This window comes from Cnephaeus nilssonii (assembly GCF_951640355.1).
Source record: "Cnephaeus nilssonii genome assembly, chromosome: 3".
Lineage (NCBI taxonomy): Eukaryota > Metazoa > Chordata > Mammalia > Chiroptera > Vespertilionidae > Cnephaeus > Cnephaeus nilssonii.
Window position 1 is genome coordinate 69,538,399 of NC_137074.1, and position 16,796 is coordinate 69,555,194.

At 40.1% G+C, this 16,796-nt stretch overlaps 1 protein-coding gene across 2 annotated transcripts in view; it reads left to right on the forward strand.

Moving 5' to 3' along the window:
* Positions 1-16,796, forward strand: part of CIP2A (cellular inhibitor of PP2A) — a 49,077-nt gene that overhangs the window by 15,181 nt on the left and 17,100 nt on the right. For both annotated transcript variants that reach the window (XM_079766468.1, XM_079766469.1), the window contains 8 exons: positions 5,961-6,179; positions 7,240-7,399; positions 9,666-9,807; positions 10,883-10,982; positions 12,954-13,072; positions 15,783-15,978; positions 16,457-16,531; positions 16,625-16,735. In XM_079766468.1, coding sequence (XP_079622594.1) covers positions 5,961-6,179; positions 7,240-7,399; positions 9,666-9,807; positions 10,883-10,982; positions 12,954-13,072; positions 15,783-15,978; positions 16,457-16,531; positions 16,625-16,735 — 1,122 coding nt within the window. The remainder of the gene's footprint in view (positions 1-5,960; positions 6,180-7,239; positions 7,400-9,665; positions 9,808-10,882; positions 10,983-12,953; positions 13,073-15,782; positions 15,979-16,456; positions 16,532-16,624; positions 16,736-16,796) is intronic.

The window sequence follows — 16,796 nt, forward strand, 5'->3', positions numbered from 1 at the left end:
TTGGACACATGCATACATTCTATAGGACCCAACCATTCAACTCTTAAGTATTTACCCGTAAGAATTGAAAACATGTTCACCAGAAGATATATACAGAGCATAACAGTACTGCTCATAATAGCGAAGAATTAGAAACAACTCAAATACCATTAACAGTAGAATGGGCAAATAAACTGTAGTATATACACACTGGAATACAGTCAAGCACTGTTCAACAGTGGGGATACATTCTGAGAAATGAATCTTTTGTCTGAACATCATAAATGTATTTACATAAACTCAGATGGTATATACACCTTGGCTATAAGGTATAGCATATTGCTCTTAGGCTACAAATTTGTACAGCATGTTACTGTACTGAATACTGTAGGCAGTTGTAACACAATGGTATTTATGCAGCTAAACAGAAAAGGTACAGTAAAAATCCTATCTAATAAAGGGTAATATGCAAATTAACCGTGACTCAATCACAAAGATGGCGGCACCCAGTCCCCTCAGGCTCGCCGGAGTCCCCCAGTCCTGGGGGAGCTGCCGCTGAGAGCGGGCAGCGTGAGCGGCCTGGTGGAATGCTTGCTTCGTTGTCGTGGCGACGGAGGGCCTCTGGGCACAGGGCATGGAGCGGCCCGGGTGGGATGCTTGCTTCGTCGCTGTGAGGACGCCCTGGCCATGGAGGGCCTCTGGGGGGTAGGGGGGCCGGACCGCAGCCTCTGCAGCTGAGCGCAGGCTTGGAGAGGAGATGGTGGTTCTGCCTCCCACGGAAGCAGTGCAGCTCCCTCCCATGGAATTGGCACGGGTTCCGGTGGTGCGCTGCAGTTCCCGCCAGCTCCCGCGGAAGCAGCGAGCAGCCTACTGGGTGCGATATGGCGAAATGGGCTACTAGTCCTATCTAATAAAGAGGGAATATGCTAATTGACCATCACTCCATCACAAAGATGGCTGCACCCACAGCTGAGGCCAAGTTCCCTTAAGGAGCCTTAACAAGCAATCAGCAGGGACCTGAGGCTACGCCCTACCCCGCCCCCGTGGGGCTTGATAGGGGACTTCAGGCCGGATCCCCCACCCGGCAGGGCTTGACAGGGGACCTCAGGCCGTGCCCCTCGCCCTGGTGTCAGGCTGGGGGACCTCAGGCCGCACCTCCTGTGATGGCACCAGGCCGGGGGACCTCAGGCCATGCCCCCACCCAGCGGGGCTTGACAGGGACCTCAGGCCTTGCCCCCTGCCTCTGCACCAGGCCGGGGGACCTGAGGCCACGCCCCCCGCCCTGGTGCCAGGCCAGGGGACCTGAGGCCACGCTCCCCGCCCTGACTAGTCGGGCCTGGATCTAGCCCAATGGGGGAGGAGCAACTGGGTCTGGGTCTCACGTGATTTTGAGGCGCATGTGGGTGGGCAAGGACTTGACTCTGTGTCCCCCTTTTAATGTGCACAAATTTCGTGCACCGGGCCACTAGTATAGTATAAAAGATAAAAAAAGGGTAATTGCTCTGGGTGAGTGATTGAGTGGTGAGTGTGAAGGCCTAGGACTTTACTGTACCTTACTGTAGATTTTGTAAACACTGTATGCCTACAGTAAATGGACAAAATGAGATCAAATCAAGCACAAGAGACAATACTGCAATCAACAGATGCTATAAACACAAGATCTTTGAAGGTGCTACTGGTGTAACAGCATACTGTTTTACAGCAAACTTTTTTTTATAAGTACAAAGTACATTCTAAAATAATGATTAAAAAGTATAGTATAGATCTAGCTGGTTTGGCTCCGTGGATAGAGCATTGGCCCGCGTATTGAAGGGTCCTAGGTTCAAATCCAGTCAAGGGCACATACCTCAGTTGCAGATTCCATCCCCAGCTCTAGTCAGGGTATGTGAGGGAGGCAATCAATTGGTGTATCTCTCTCACATTGGTGTTTATCTCTCTCTAACTCTCCCCCTCCCTTCCACTCTCTCTAAAAATCAATGGGAAAATATCCTCAGGTGAGGATTAACAACAACAAAAAGGTATAGTATAGTAAATATATAAAGCAATAACACAGTCATTTATTATCATAATCAAGTATTATGCACTGAAAATAATTATGTGGCTATATTTTTATATAACTAGCAGCACAGTAAGTTTGTTTACACCAGCCTTACAAACTCTTGAGTAGTTGTGCTTTGACATTGAGATGACACTAAGTGATAGGAATTTTTCAGCTCCATTACATCCTTATAGGACCACCATTGTATATGTGGTCTGTCATTGACTGAAGTGTCATGATGTGGAGCATGACTGTACTATACAGCAGTGAACATGTGTGAAATGTAGCTGTATGCAACAATATGGATGAATCTCACTGATAGAATGCTAAGCTAAAGAAGCCAGACAGAGCATATACGCTGTAAGATTCTGCTTATATACAGAGTGGGGCAAAAATAGATTTACAGTTGTGAGTATGCTAAGCAGAGTTTATTCTTGTATTATTATTTATTGTATTATTTTCCATATGAACAACTGTAAACCTACCTTTGCCAACCCTGCATAACGTTCCATGTGATTGTTTAATATAAACTGGTAAGTTGATCAAAAAATTTACATAGAAATACAAAGATCCAAGAACAGCTAAGATAAAATAATCTATGTATCAGAAATCTGAGGTGGAGAAGTGGTTCCGTATGGCCTTAGGAAGGGACACAAGTGGGTTCTGGAGTTCTGATAGAATTTTCTTTCTTGATTGGATTGCTAGTTACACAGGTGTGTTCACTTTGGGAAAACTATCTAGCTGTGCACTGGTGATTGATTTATTTACTTCTCTGTATGTTATACTTACAGAGTACTTGTACTTGAGAAAGTATTTTCTTGTAAGATAAACAAGAAACTGGTAACATGGCATGCCCCCAGGAAATGTAGTTACAAGTCAGGCTGGTATGTGCTTTTGACTTTGGAATCCAGAAATTGTACCTATTCAAAAACAAGTACTACAATTTAAAAGAGAATAAATCAGATTTATTTGTTTCATAGTAAATGCTAATGGACTGAATTCTATTAAAATTTAGATACTATCAAGTTGATTAAAACACAAATTCCAATTATATGTCAAGAAATAGACAAAGATAGGAAATAAGTGATAGGCAAAGAGACACAAAAATTTTTTTTAAAGATAGGTTGGTAGTATCCTATCTAATAATAGAGTAATATGCAAATTAGGTGTCACTCCACGACAAAATGGCGGCCCCCATACACACAAGATGGCGGCGCCCAGTCCCCTCAGCCCCGCTGCTGGAGTGTCTGGCCTGTCCCACGAGCAAACAGAGCACTGAGAGCAGGGCATGGTTGCTTCCTTAGTGCTGCGGCAGCGGGAAGCCACCAGGCCCTGCACATACGGAGCCAGCGGAGGAGCAGGGCCTGGCGTCTTCCTGATGGTTGCCGTGGCGATCGGGAAGACGCCAGGCCCTGCGCACACGGAGCCGGAGGAGGAGCAGGGAATGGTATCTTCCTGATGGTCGCCGAGGCGATCGGGAAGACTCCAGTGCCAGCAGAGCAGGGCATGGCGGCTTCCTGATTTCGGCAGCCGGGAAGCCACCAGGCCCTGCAAAGCCGGGCATGGCGGCTTAGTGGGGCAGTGGCAGGGAAGTCCCCAGACATGGCAGACAGAGCCCAGACAGCAGGGCTTGGGGGCTTCCTTAGTGGGCAGTGACGGTGGGAACACACCCAGGCCCTGTAGACAGAGCCTGGACAACAGGGCATGGGGGATTCCTTAGTGTGTCCGTGTCTGGGAAGCCCCCAGGCCCGGCAGACGGAGCACACTGCAGGGCATTGGGGCTTCCTTAACATAGCACATGGCGGCAGCAGGCAGAGAGAGACAGCAGGGCATGGGGGCTTTATCTCCATGGCTCCAGGGAAACCTCCAGGTCCCGCAGAGAGCAGAGAACCATGGGGAAGGGGCCTAAGCCATCAATAGGATATCCTCTGAGAGCTCCTGAATTGTAGAGGGTGCAGATTGGGCTGAGGGACCCCTGTGCACGAATTTCGTGCACCGAGCCTCTAGTATGAAATAATGTAGAATTTAACGTAACAGCTAATAAACAGGTTGATGTGGGATATTATGTAATGGGATAAATCTCAATTAGTAAAGAAATGAGGCAGAATATGGGGAGCTAAGGGACATAATACTGACATTATGCAAATATAGTGTAGAAATAGCCATTCTTAATGTTTTAAGGCTTTTTGGAATACCACTTTTAAATATTACTAGAGGCCCGGTGCACGAAATTCGTGCACGGGGTGTGTGTGTGTGTGTGTGTGTGTGTGTGTGTGTGTGTGTGTGTGTGTGTCTCAGCCCAACCTGCACCCTCTCCAATCTGGGACCCCTTGGGGGATGTCCAACTGCCTGTTGGACATCCCTTTCACAATCTAGGACTACTGGCTCCCAACTACAGGCAGTTGGACATCCCTTTCACAATCTAGGACTGCTGGCTCCCAACTACTCACCTGCCAGACTTCCTGATTGCCCCTAACCGCTCTGCCTGCCAGCCTGATCACCCCCTAACCACTTTCCTGCCAGCCCCTGATACCCCGGTCACCCCCAAATGCCCTCCCTTGCATATTCCCTCTTTATTAGATAGGGTTTTTTCTTTAGCATATTGGACAGTCCTAACTGGTTTGGCTCAGTGGATGGATGGAGCATTGGCCTGCAGAATCAAGGGTCCCAGGTTCGATTCTGGTCAAGGGCATGTACCTTGGTTGGGGGCACATACCCAGTGGGGAGTGTGCAGGAGGCAGCTGATCGATGTTTCTCTCTCATAGATGTTTCTAGCTCTCTATCCCTTTCCCTTCCTCTCTGTAAAAAATCAATAAAATATATATTATAAAAAAAGAAACATTTAAGATTCCTTCTGGCTGGTGTGACTCAATGGTTGAGTCCCCAGGCTGAGACCCTAGCCCAGGCTGCCGCCTCAGCCCAGCGAAGCTGAGACCCCTGCCCAGGCTGCCATCTCAGCCTGGCTGTGGATAGCCCGGTGGAGGTGGGCAGCTCCAGGCCAGGCTGCCTTCACTGGCCTGAAGATAGCTTGGTAGGGGTGCACCGCCCTGCAGCTTCAGGCTGCTGCTGCTGGCTGGGTGATCATGCAGTGGGGGTGTCCAGCCCTGCAGGCATGAGACCCCAGCCCAGGCAGCCGCCTCGGCCAGGGGATCATGCAGCTTGGGTGCCAGGCCCTGCAGGTCTGAGACCCCAGCCCAAGCTGTCCTCACTTCCAGGGGATCCTGCGGCTTGGGTGCGGGGCCCTGGCGGTCTGAGACCCCAGCCCAAGCGGCTCGGCTTGGGGGCGAGGCCTGGCGGCCTGAAACCCCCAGCCCAAACCGGCGCGGCTTGGGAGCCATCGCGCAGCTTGGGGGCGAGGCCTGGCAGCCTGAGACCCCCCAGCCCAAGCCGGCGCAGCTTTCCAGGGATTACTCCTGAGTCCCTGCTCCCAGCTCCTCCTGTCGGCGCGATTGGCCACCCGATTCCCGCCCCCACGCCTCCTGCTGGCCCAATCGTGGGCATAGTGGAGTGATGGTTAATTTGCATATTACCCTTTTATTATGTAGGATTGTAAAGTTTGCTTTATGGCAATTCTTGAATCTTAGTATGATAGCAAATGTTAATTATTTTTAATGTTTTTATTTTTTTCATTTTAAAAACAAAACTTAAAAAAATTAGGTACTGTAGAAGGAATATAAACATTAGTTGAAGTTGCCCTTCCTTCTTTGGCCCTCATAGTCCTGTTAATCAAAAGTAACCACCACTAATAAATTACTTTGTAACCATGTGGAAACTTAACTCATTTTGAAAAATAATACTGAAAGAAAAATTGGAAGCTGCTCCTAATTTTTGTTGTAAAGTATTTTCTTTAAAAATGTATGTCAGTTTCAGTTTTTATAATTTGATTGTTTTGTGCACTAAAGTCTAAGGAATTGACATTTAATGAAGACTTTATATTGCACAGGTTTTAGAATTACTTCTTGCCTTCTGTTCAGTGACTCAGCTGCGCCATGTGCTCACTCAGATGATATTTGAACAGTCTCCATCTGGCAACACTGTTTTGGGAAGCCGTTCTAAATGTGCAGAACCTACTGTAGCTCTACTTCGTTGGTCAAGCCAACCCTTGGATGGATCAGAAAACTGTTCTATTTTAGCATTGGAGCTGTTTAAGGAAATATTTGAGGTAATATTTGACAATTTGACTTTTTCATTTTCATGATTCTCAGTGAACAGTTGTTTTAAAAAATGTTCATAATAAACTTCCAGTTGTTCATATGTTTTAGGAAAACTTTTCCATTACTAGGCTCCCTAACATTCAGCTACTGAATTTCTTTTCTCTGGCAAAATCACAAATATTAGTGTTTTCTTTTTTATATATATACTGAATAGCTTATATATACTCCTTTCAGTGTAATAAGTAAAGGTTTATGGTTTGTATGTTTTACTATTTTTTGAAATAATCACATTCTGTCTGTCCCAGTAGATACTGTCTGCTCTCTTTATTAGCCTTTTGAGTTGATTAACAGAGGAACATTGGATTCAGTCAGTGAAGTATCATGGAGCACACCAGGCATGTCTAGACACTTAGAATACAGACAAAATTCCTTCCATAGAGGCCATTATATTCCAGCAGATTCTACTACCAGGGTCATTTTGTATTCTCCACTCTTCTCCCTGTTTTTACCCATTCCACCTACCCTCATTCTCTTCCTAGAATGTTTCCCCTTCCCTTACTAGATCCTATTCATGCACAAACAAATGTGTATGAATGATTAAATATATTTGTTAGGAATTATGCACAAGTTGTTTTTTCTGTTTTATATTGGTCTTGCCTGTTAATCAGTTTTAGTATTTAAAGAGCCCTTTGAGATTCTTGATGGGAATTATTTGTGGTTGTAACGCATTAAAACTAGTGTCTATTTAATTATTGTAATTACATTTAGCAAATTCTGGATATTTGTTTTTAGTACACTTTATAATAATTTTTAAATCACAAGTATAATCTATTTAGAAATTGTTTGCAGTTGATTAACCCAAAACCTTATTGTTCCATTTGAAGAAAAGCTCATCATAGTCTCAACACTGGATAAAAGGGTAGATTTTAAATAGGAGACACAGGTCAATGAACTATTAAGTAAAAAATTTAAAGAGAATATTGCAGCTCCGTGATGACTACTTCTGCATTCTGTATTCCATCTTTTGTTTTGTTTTGTTTTTAATCGTTGGTGATGGTTATATTCCAGGATGTCATAGATAGTGCTAACAGTTCCTTAGCTGACCGTTTTGTGACCCTTCTGCTGCCTACAGTCCTTGATCAGCTTCAATTCACAGATCAAAATCTAGATGAGGCCTTAATAAGAAAAAAATGTGAGAGGATGATCAAAGCCACTGAAGTTTTGTTAAATATCCTTTACTATTATAAATATGGAAACTAAATAACCACTCACTTTTTCCCCCAGCATTGTATTTACTGCTTTTTTGTCTTTGGTTATAATTTTGTTTCTCATGCTTGTATCTACTCACAATTGTATCTACTCACAAACTGAAGTTTAAATATAGAACTAATTCTCAGTGAATAATTTCTATAAAAGTTATTCAGACATTTTTTTTCCTTATTTTTGTGCAAAACTTTTAAGCTAAAGAACATTTTCAGAAATGCATTTTAAACTTGATTTAGATATTTTTATCATAATTTTAGATTAGGATCTATAGTCTAAAATAACTGCCCTTTCACTTTCCTCTGATGTTAATAGTTGCCCCTGGGTGATTTGTGGTGCCATCTTTGGTGGAATGTATCAGAATAAATAAATGTTGATAAAGGTGTCATTATTTTAGCTCAGTAAATTTTAGCTGTGTTTTATATATTAAAGCATAAATGTTTTTAATAAAGGTGACATCACACTTGATTATAAAACAGATAAATGTTATCAAGACAAATTAACTCATTAAAAAAAACAAAAAGACCTTGAGTACAATTAGTGTCACTGCTTAACTTCTGTATACTGATTTTCTTAGGTCTTTCTTTGTTAGCTTTTGTTTTTTTAGATCAGCTGATTCTAACCCTCCAAAAAGTCCAAATCTCAATTTTTAAAAATTAATAATGCTTTTTAAAAAATTATCAGCAAGGAATCACTATATTTGAGCCAAATCTCTTACATTTGCCTAGTTAGGTTTCTTTGTACCTCAAAGCAAGAAGAATTTGCTCAACTTTGTCCTGCCTTAGAACAAACACCACATCTCTTTCCTCTCCTCTCTGAGCTGCTGCTGCTTAATTTCCTTCTTCCTTTATAGCAGTGACTCTCAACGTGGGCTCTTTATTAGAATCACTAGGAGGACATTTTAAAAATACTGATACCAGAACCTTACTTCCAGAGATTTTAATTTAATTGGAGTAATGTGAAACCCTAATGGGGAGGAGTGTTTATGATTATTTGTTTAAACTACCTCGGTCCGTGGTCGGCAAACTGCGGCTCACGAGCCACATGCGGCTCTTTGGCCCCTTGAGTGTGGCTCTTCCACAAAATACCATGGCCTACGCGAGTTTATTTTGAAGAAGTGGCATTAGAAGAAGTTTAAGTTTAAAAAATTTGGCTCTCAAAAGAAATTTCAGTCGTTGTACTGTTGATATTTGTCTCTGTTGACTAATGAGTTTGCCAACCACTGACCTAGGTGATTCCGACATACAGCCAGAATTGAAAACCATTGCTTTAGAGATAAATGATTACTTTGCTTGACCTTACAGATATCCATAATATATTCAGGCCTTCTCTTATTGATTGGTACCTATTTATTTATTTGTTTGTTTCTTTATGAGAGAGAGAAACATCAAATTGTTGTTCCACTTATTTATGCATTCATTGGTTGAATCTTGTATGTGCCCTGACCAGGGATCAAACCCACAACCTTGGCATATCAGGACAGTGCTCTAACCCACTGAGCTACCAGATCAGAGGAAAACTTGACTCTTTTCAATGATAAATCCTATATAATAAAAGCCTAATATGCTAAGTGTCCGACCGTTCGTTTGACCAGTCGCTATGATGTGCACTAACCCACAAGGGGCATATGCTGCAACCAGTAGGTAAGCTTGCTGCTGGGGTCTGGCCAATCGTGACTGGGCAAGATGGGCCAGACGTGCCCTAGAGCCCTCCCACAGTCCCTCCCAACTTCTAATTGTGCACCGGTGGGGTCCCTCTGGCTGTCCTCTGCCTTCTTGCAATTCGGGACCCCTCGGGGATGTCGGAGAGCCAGTTTTGGCTCGATCCCCACAGGCCAGGCCGAGGAGCCCCACTGGTGCACAAATCCGTGCACCGGGCCTCTAGTATTCAAAATAACTTACAATACAAAAGTATGAGAAAATAGCTTCCTTTAGTTCAATAAGTATTTATTGAACCATTGTGATGCCTGCTACCAAAAAACTCACATCTAGTAGAGGAACATTCTTTCGGTTTCACCTTTGAGTTAGAAACTTTTGGTGTCAGTCTCATCACTTACCTGTCACTTAAATGCTCTGAGCTCTAGTTTCCTAATCTGTCATTGAGCTAATGGAACAATAATTACACCACATTTCAGTGAGATAATTTGCATGAAAACATTCTCAATGCTGTAAAGTGCTATACAAATATAAGATTTTTTGAGAAATTTTTTTGTGTGCCTTAACAAAACTTACCTCTATGTGGAGATGATACTCTAAAAGTGCATGTTGCAAAAATTCTGACTACTGTCAAATGTTCCACTCTGATAGAACAACAGTTTACATATGGCAAGATTGATCTGGGGTTTGGAACAAAGGTAGCTGATTCTGAATTGGGGTAAGTATATGAAATTCAAATTGTGAAATGGTGCAGCCAAACTTAATAAAAATAAACAGATGTAGAGATTCTCATCTTCTGGAAGCATATCCTTGGGGTATGTTCTATTTTCTCAAGGAGTAGTGGAGAATTAAAAATATTTTCATAATGATTTTTTAGAAAATCTATTTAATCCATAAGTCACATGCTTCTGAAGAAGGATATTAACATTTTGGTTTATTTTTCATTGTTTAGATTTGTTTCATCATTATTGTGATTATCTAAGGGTCTTTTATACACCTGAACATTTCTTTTCTGGAGGTCTTTTTGACATTGCCTTAGTAACTATTTTTATGTCTATTTAGTTTTATATCTTTAAATGAAAAAGCATGAAAAAACAGATGTACTTTTTATCATGAGCAAATTAGTCACTGCTGAAAGTTTTCTAATAACCAAGACAACCCTTCTACCTTAGCATGTTAAGATTTCTGGTTAAAAGTGGCATAATAATGGGATTACTTTATCCCCCTCCTCCCACATGAATTAAGTCCATCTGACAAGTGTTTATTGAGGACCTGCTAAGTGTTAGACACTATGATTTGTTACAATTTTCATAAATATCATAATTGTCAGAATTGCACTCTTCAATAACAAGGATTATCTTTTTATGTTTTTATACTCCCTTTGGGTACAGTTTATTATAATTCATTCAGTAAATTTAGGTATTACACCATTGCCCTCTATTGTTGACATTCCAGTGGCAAAGCTAAGAATTAAATTGATCATGTTACCAATGCTGCTAGTAATTTGAAGCAGAAAGTTGAGGCATGGTGGTATTTGAGAATAGAAAAAAAAATTCCGTCAGAACTATTAATGCTGATTTATTCTCTTTGGGTCTTGAGTTTAAAGGATGTTGGTCTCTATTATATTTTTACTTTTCAATAATATTTTACTTCTCAAAAGAAACAATACTGCATCTTCTTTAGGTTTAAAAACAAAGATGTTGGTTTTCATTTTCTTTAAAATTATGTACAGAAATAAACTCTAAGGAAATTTTTAGTTAACTAATTTAAATATGACTTTATTTTTTTTAAAGCAAACTTGCTGCTGATGTAATTTTGAAAACTCTTGATTTGATGAACAGACTTAAACATTTAGTTCCTGGTATGGAAGTAAGCTTCTATAAAATACTTCAGGTGAGTTTATACTATTCAAATAATTGTAGTTATTCATATGTAAATGCTTCCTATTATATGTTAAAAATTATGTATATATAAAAATTCTTTATTTTTAGAAGATTATTTCCTTAGAGTTGGCATCAGAAGAAAGTTTAAAGTTGTTAATTGTCTTAAGTACCTATAATATTCTCACTATACAATTATGTTACATTTTTGCAGAAACTGAACGTAAGTGCTCCTGGTTCTAATGTACAGAATATTCATGATAGCAACACTTGCTAAGCCTTTTTCTTTTTTGTGTCCTACTTCAGTTTTCTTCATTTATTTTTGTTGGCATTGTGGTGATGAGGGGATTGGTATATGTTTGGGGGTTTTGTTTTTAGTTTGAGTTGATGAGGTAGGATATTAAGGGGGTAGGGAGACATTTGGAAGAAAGGGACTTGATTATGAATGGTAAGATTAGAGAGGCTGTGCAGAAAATAGCTAACCTGCAAATTTAAATGATAGTAGCTGAATAAGAGCTCTAGATGTTTACCTTGGTATCCACAAAACCTGCTTTATAATAGATATTTAACAGCAATGTGTGCATTAAGTTACTATAATAAATTAACAAAGATGGTTCTCATGTCTCTATAGACAGGATAGAAGCCAAAACTGAAACCTTCGGCTGGGGCCACTTGTACACTTTAAGAGCATAATGCTTAAGAGACAGGGTACTTGTACACTTTAAGAGCATAATGCTTAAGAGACAGGGTTTTGTTATTGACTCCACTACTTATTAGTCACTGCAGACTTGAGCCAGTTATTTTGCCTCTCTGAGCTCCAGGTTCCTGACTACAAAATGCAAATAATGATCCTCCTCCATGGAAGCAATTATGGTAGGTTACCATGGGGATTACAGAGATAAAGTCCAGCTCTTATCATGGTTCTGTGGCATCTATATATATAAAGAGCCAGGGTCTGTAACATCTACAACGACCGAAGGGTTGACCTAAAGCCTAGGCTGCGCGCGAAGCAGGCTCTGATGGGTGGGGACTTGTGGCAGCAGAGTAGCAGCTGGGGGAGGCGGGGCCTGCACACATGCACAGACATACACAGCGCCCACCAGTTCACAGCCTTTTCTCCCTTTCTTTCCCTTTCTCCCAGCCTGCTCTTGGAGCCTCTCTCAGAATGAGGCCCCAGGGCTGACAGAGGGTGGAGCTTCCCCCACTGGCCCCGCCCCCTCCCAGCCAGGAAAGGGAGAGAGGGAGGCAGGGAGGCCTGGAGGACTGCTGAGAAAAACAAAGAGAGACAGAGACTGGAAGAGACTGGCATGGAGAGATGGAAACAAAATACAATATTAAAATATTTCCTCTAATTAACTCCCTTTTAATGTGTAGGAATTTCGTGCTCCAGGCCACTAGTTAGATTATATTTGCGTACCTATAAGACACTTAACATTGTACTAATAAAATGTTGATCATTATAAAGGATTCATGTTCTAATGTTTTTCTCATAATAGATGATTTGGGGCTTACAGTATTAATATAAAATATTTACTGATATAAAGGACTTATACTTTAACTATAATTGTTTTAGTCACTAAATTAAAAATTGTATTGAGTTTATTTGAATTTTACTTTAACTTTTTAATTTGCAAATGATTAGCCAGTTTTTCTTTTAAATGGTAGCTAGAAAAAAAACAATAATTTAAAACAGTCAGTTGTAGTCAGATGTTAAATTCATCAAAATATTTAAGACATAATTTTCATAGGTACAGTCAAAAACACTCAAAATCTTTGCCAGATTTTTAAAGCTAGTGTTAGTATTGATTGCTAAGACAATTATAACAAGGTAAAAACTAATAAATACATTCAAACATCAGATAGAAACACTTTAGACTTTGCCTAAAATCATTTTATGATTTACTCTGTTTATTCACCTTACTCTAAAAGACCTTACATTATTTATTCTTTCTGCCTCTTGTTTTCTGGTTTCTGATTTGCTTAGGATCCACGCCTGATAACTCCCTTGGCTTTTGCTTTAACATCAGATAATAGAGAACAAGTCCAGTCTGGATTGGGAATATTATTGGAAGCTGCTCCACTGCCAGATTTTCCTGCTTTAGTGTGAGTTGTAATCATTTGCAGTATATCTCTTGTAGAGCGGGGCTATCCTGCTGTTTCTTTAATAGGCCTCAATATAGCCAGGTTAGAAAATTAGTGAACTGAAGACTTCATTGTAACAGTAATTTTTCAAGTAATTAAAATTTGATTCCAACTGAAAAGACCAGGTATATGTATACTCAGGGAAAAGCTAGACCCAGATGGTTAAATATGTTATGCACCTCCTGTGTCTCTCTGTCTCTCACCACTTCTTTTTAATGTAGTAGACTCTGGACTAAGCTTACATCCTACCAGTTTAGTTCCTCCCTACAAAAAGCTTTTCCTTCTCAGCTGTTTAAGTAAGTCTAAGCATCACTGTCATTGACCAGATCCGGAGGGGACCTTGGTAAATGCCAAGGGTTTAGATATGAGAACTACATGAACTGGAGGTTGGGAGTTAGGGAATGTGGGAGGTTGGAGCTAGGGGGTGAGAGGATTCCCAAAGAAAAGTTCTGTGCTTTTATCAGAAAGTGGAATAGATAATGGCCAGGCAAAATTACCCACTATACTCATTAATTTCAAACATTAAGAGAATATTTGCAATTAGATTTGAAAAACAAACAAAATGTCTAGTAGGGTTATACTTTTAAAAAGTTGAAGTACTTTGTATAAATGTAATTGCAAAAGTAGTTTGAATAAACTGAAGCAGTGGTAAGTAGGTAAGACATTTGTACATGCGAGATGTCAGCAAACTAACCAGGCGACAGGAGCCTGACTTTGTAAATAAAGTGTTACTGGCATAGGGCCATATTGACTCATTTTCATACTGTCTGTATTGTCTGTCTATATTCATGATATGATGTCAGGGTTGGGAAGTTCTAACAGAGACTATATAGACGAGGAGTGAGGAACCTTTTTTCTCCCAAGGGCCATTTGATTTTTATAACATCATTCGAGGGACATACAAAATTATCAACATAAAATTAGCCTACTACATTTAATTAACTCACCCCTAATGCCTTTGTGGACCTTATATGGCCTGTAGGCCAGACGTTTCCCACTCCTGGATAGACCCTCAAGCCTAAAATACTTACTGCCTTGTCCTTTAAGAAAAAGTTTGCTAACCTCTGCTATTTCTATTAACTGACTTAGCAAACTCATTTTTCAGAAGTAATTTAGTCATATATTCAGAGAGGAAGAACTACAGAAAACAAGACCTAGAGATCACTTAATAAAAATTCCCTGCTTTTTTTTTTTAATCCTCACCCAAGGAATGACGATATTTTTTCCATTGATTTTTTAGAAAGAGTGGAAGGGATAGGGAAAGAGAGAGAGAAAGAGAGAGAAACATTGATGTATTAGAGATACATCTACGGTTACTTCCCACTCTTGCCCTGACCAGGGCCAGGTATTGAACCTGCAATCCTTCCGTCCATGAGCCAATGCTCTAACCATTCAGCAACCAGCCATGACAAAAGCCCCTTAATTAAAAAAAATATATATATATATATATATATAATTATTGATTTCAGGGAGAGGAAGAGAGAGATGCATCAATGATGAGAGAGTTATCAATCTGCTGCCTCCTGCATGCCCCCTAATGGGGATAGAGTCTGCAACCCGGACTTCTGACTTGACCTCCTAGTTCATAGGTCCACCCTCAACCTCTGAACGACACTGGCCAGGCTCCCTTCATTTTATAATAAATATTTTTTAAGAAACAAATGGACAAATAGGGAGCTTCTCAAGTCACAAGATAGAAATGGTGGTAGCCTGCTTGCTTCAGCTGTGGTAATCTGACATGAAGCAAAACCCCCACACTTCAGAATGGAAAGTTTCAGCATCACTTAAAGTGGAAGTTCATCTTCTGTATCTGAATGTGTTGCCTTCCCACCATTTCACTGTCTTGGTTGTCCTTGTCTTACTTGTGTTGTATAATTTTCTCTTTGGAAACTATTTCAAGTGTGCATTTATATCTATTTATACCTTTGTTTACATTGCCTTAGCAGTTTAATAAGGTGAAATTATATGATGGATGGATAGGTGGGTGGGTGGGTGGGTGGGTGTGTAGGTAGGTTTTTTTGGTGTGTGTTAATTTTATTTAAATATTTAACAAACATCCGGTAAGGGCCAACTATGTGCCAGGTTCTCTCCTATGCATTTTGGACATTGCAGTGAATTAGACAGCAGGCCTTCTGTCATGATGTTTACATTCTAGTTGGGAGACAAGTAAGTTTTATAATGTGCAGATCATTATGAGTAGAGGGATCTCTCTGAGGAAGGGAATTTAAAATGAGACCTGATGATAAGGAGGAACCAACACTATGTAGATCCAGTGGGACAAGTGTTCTACATAAAGCAGCAGCTTGTAAAGGCTCTGAGACAGGAATAAGACAGGATAAATAGAAGGGGTGGAATGGAAGTCAAGTTTGTGAGAACATATACTGAGGGAGAAAGGGAAAGGGTGAAGACCATAGGTAAAGTCCAGGTGATGTTACCATACCAGCAGTAGTGATGTTCTCACCACTATCAGTAATGTTGTACTTAATTTTTACAAATAAATTCACACTCACCAACTAGTTGTAGTGCCCCTAAACCAGATGTAGAGTAGTTTTTATAAAGGGTTGTAAGTAGGAAAGAGTTTCCTCTAGCAAATTTAGATATTTCCAAAAATCTCACTTAATCATAGATTCCAAGATTATTTCAAAAATTACTCTTTTTGGTTCTCATTCAGACTTGGAGAAAGTATAGCAGCAAACAATGCCTATAGACAACAGGAAACAGAACATATGCCCAGAAGAATGCCTTTGCAATCATTAAATCACAGTTTTCCAACATCAGTAAAATGTTCAACTCCTCCAGTTTTGAAAGATAAAATTCCTGGATTGAACATTGAGGACTTAATAGAGAAACTTCAGTCTGGAGTGGTGGTGAGTGATAAACAGCATTATAAATGGGATTCTGCTTGCTACATATCAATGAATATCAGCCCCGATTATAACAACTTTAGATGCAGATTTGATTGATGAAACTGTTTAATATAAAAAGTATCAATATTCTGGAAATTTTGGAAATAAGAAAAAAATCAGCCATAAAAATCCTATATTTTAACACAGCTATCATATATCCCTACTGTTTCCCAGCCAGCCCACCCTTCCCACATCCTCAGATTAAGTAATATGTTTTAAATTCCCACAAGCATTCCAAATTTTACCCAGGTATTCTTAGACAATAGCCAGGTTAGTGAGATGTTTGTGAATGGCCTGATATGACATTCTTTTTTTTTTTTTTTTTTTTTACTTGTTACTTATTAAGTTTTAATAATTGCGTTTTTTAGTAGGCTTTTTTTTTTTATTTTGTCAGATGTTAAAATTTTCTGATTTTTGACTCAATTGTATTAAAATTTAGGTAAAGGATCAGATTAATGATGTGAGACTATCTGACATAATAGATGTATATGAAATGAAACTGTCTACATTAGCTGTGAGTACATTCTTATTTTAACTACGTGTAACAATTAAGCTTTAATGGATGTATTCCAGTAAATGATGAAGATTAATGCAATTTTTTTTATAGTCCAAAGACAGCAGGCTACAAGATCTCTTAGAAGCAAAAGCTCTAGCCCTTGCACAGGCTGATAGACTGATTGCTCAATATCGCTGCCAAAGAACTCAAGCTGAGACAGAGGTGTGTATAATATAAAGACTCTACTGATGAGTAGAAAAATAAATGAAGTAAAACATGTACA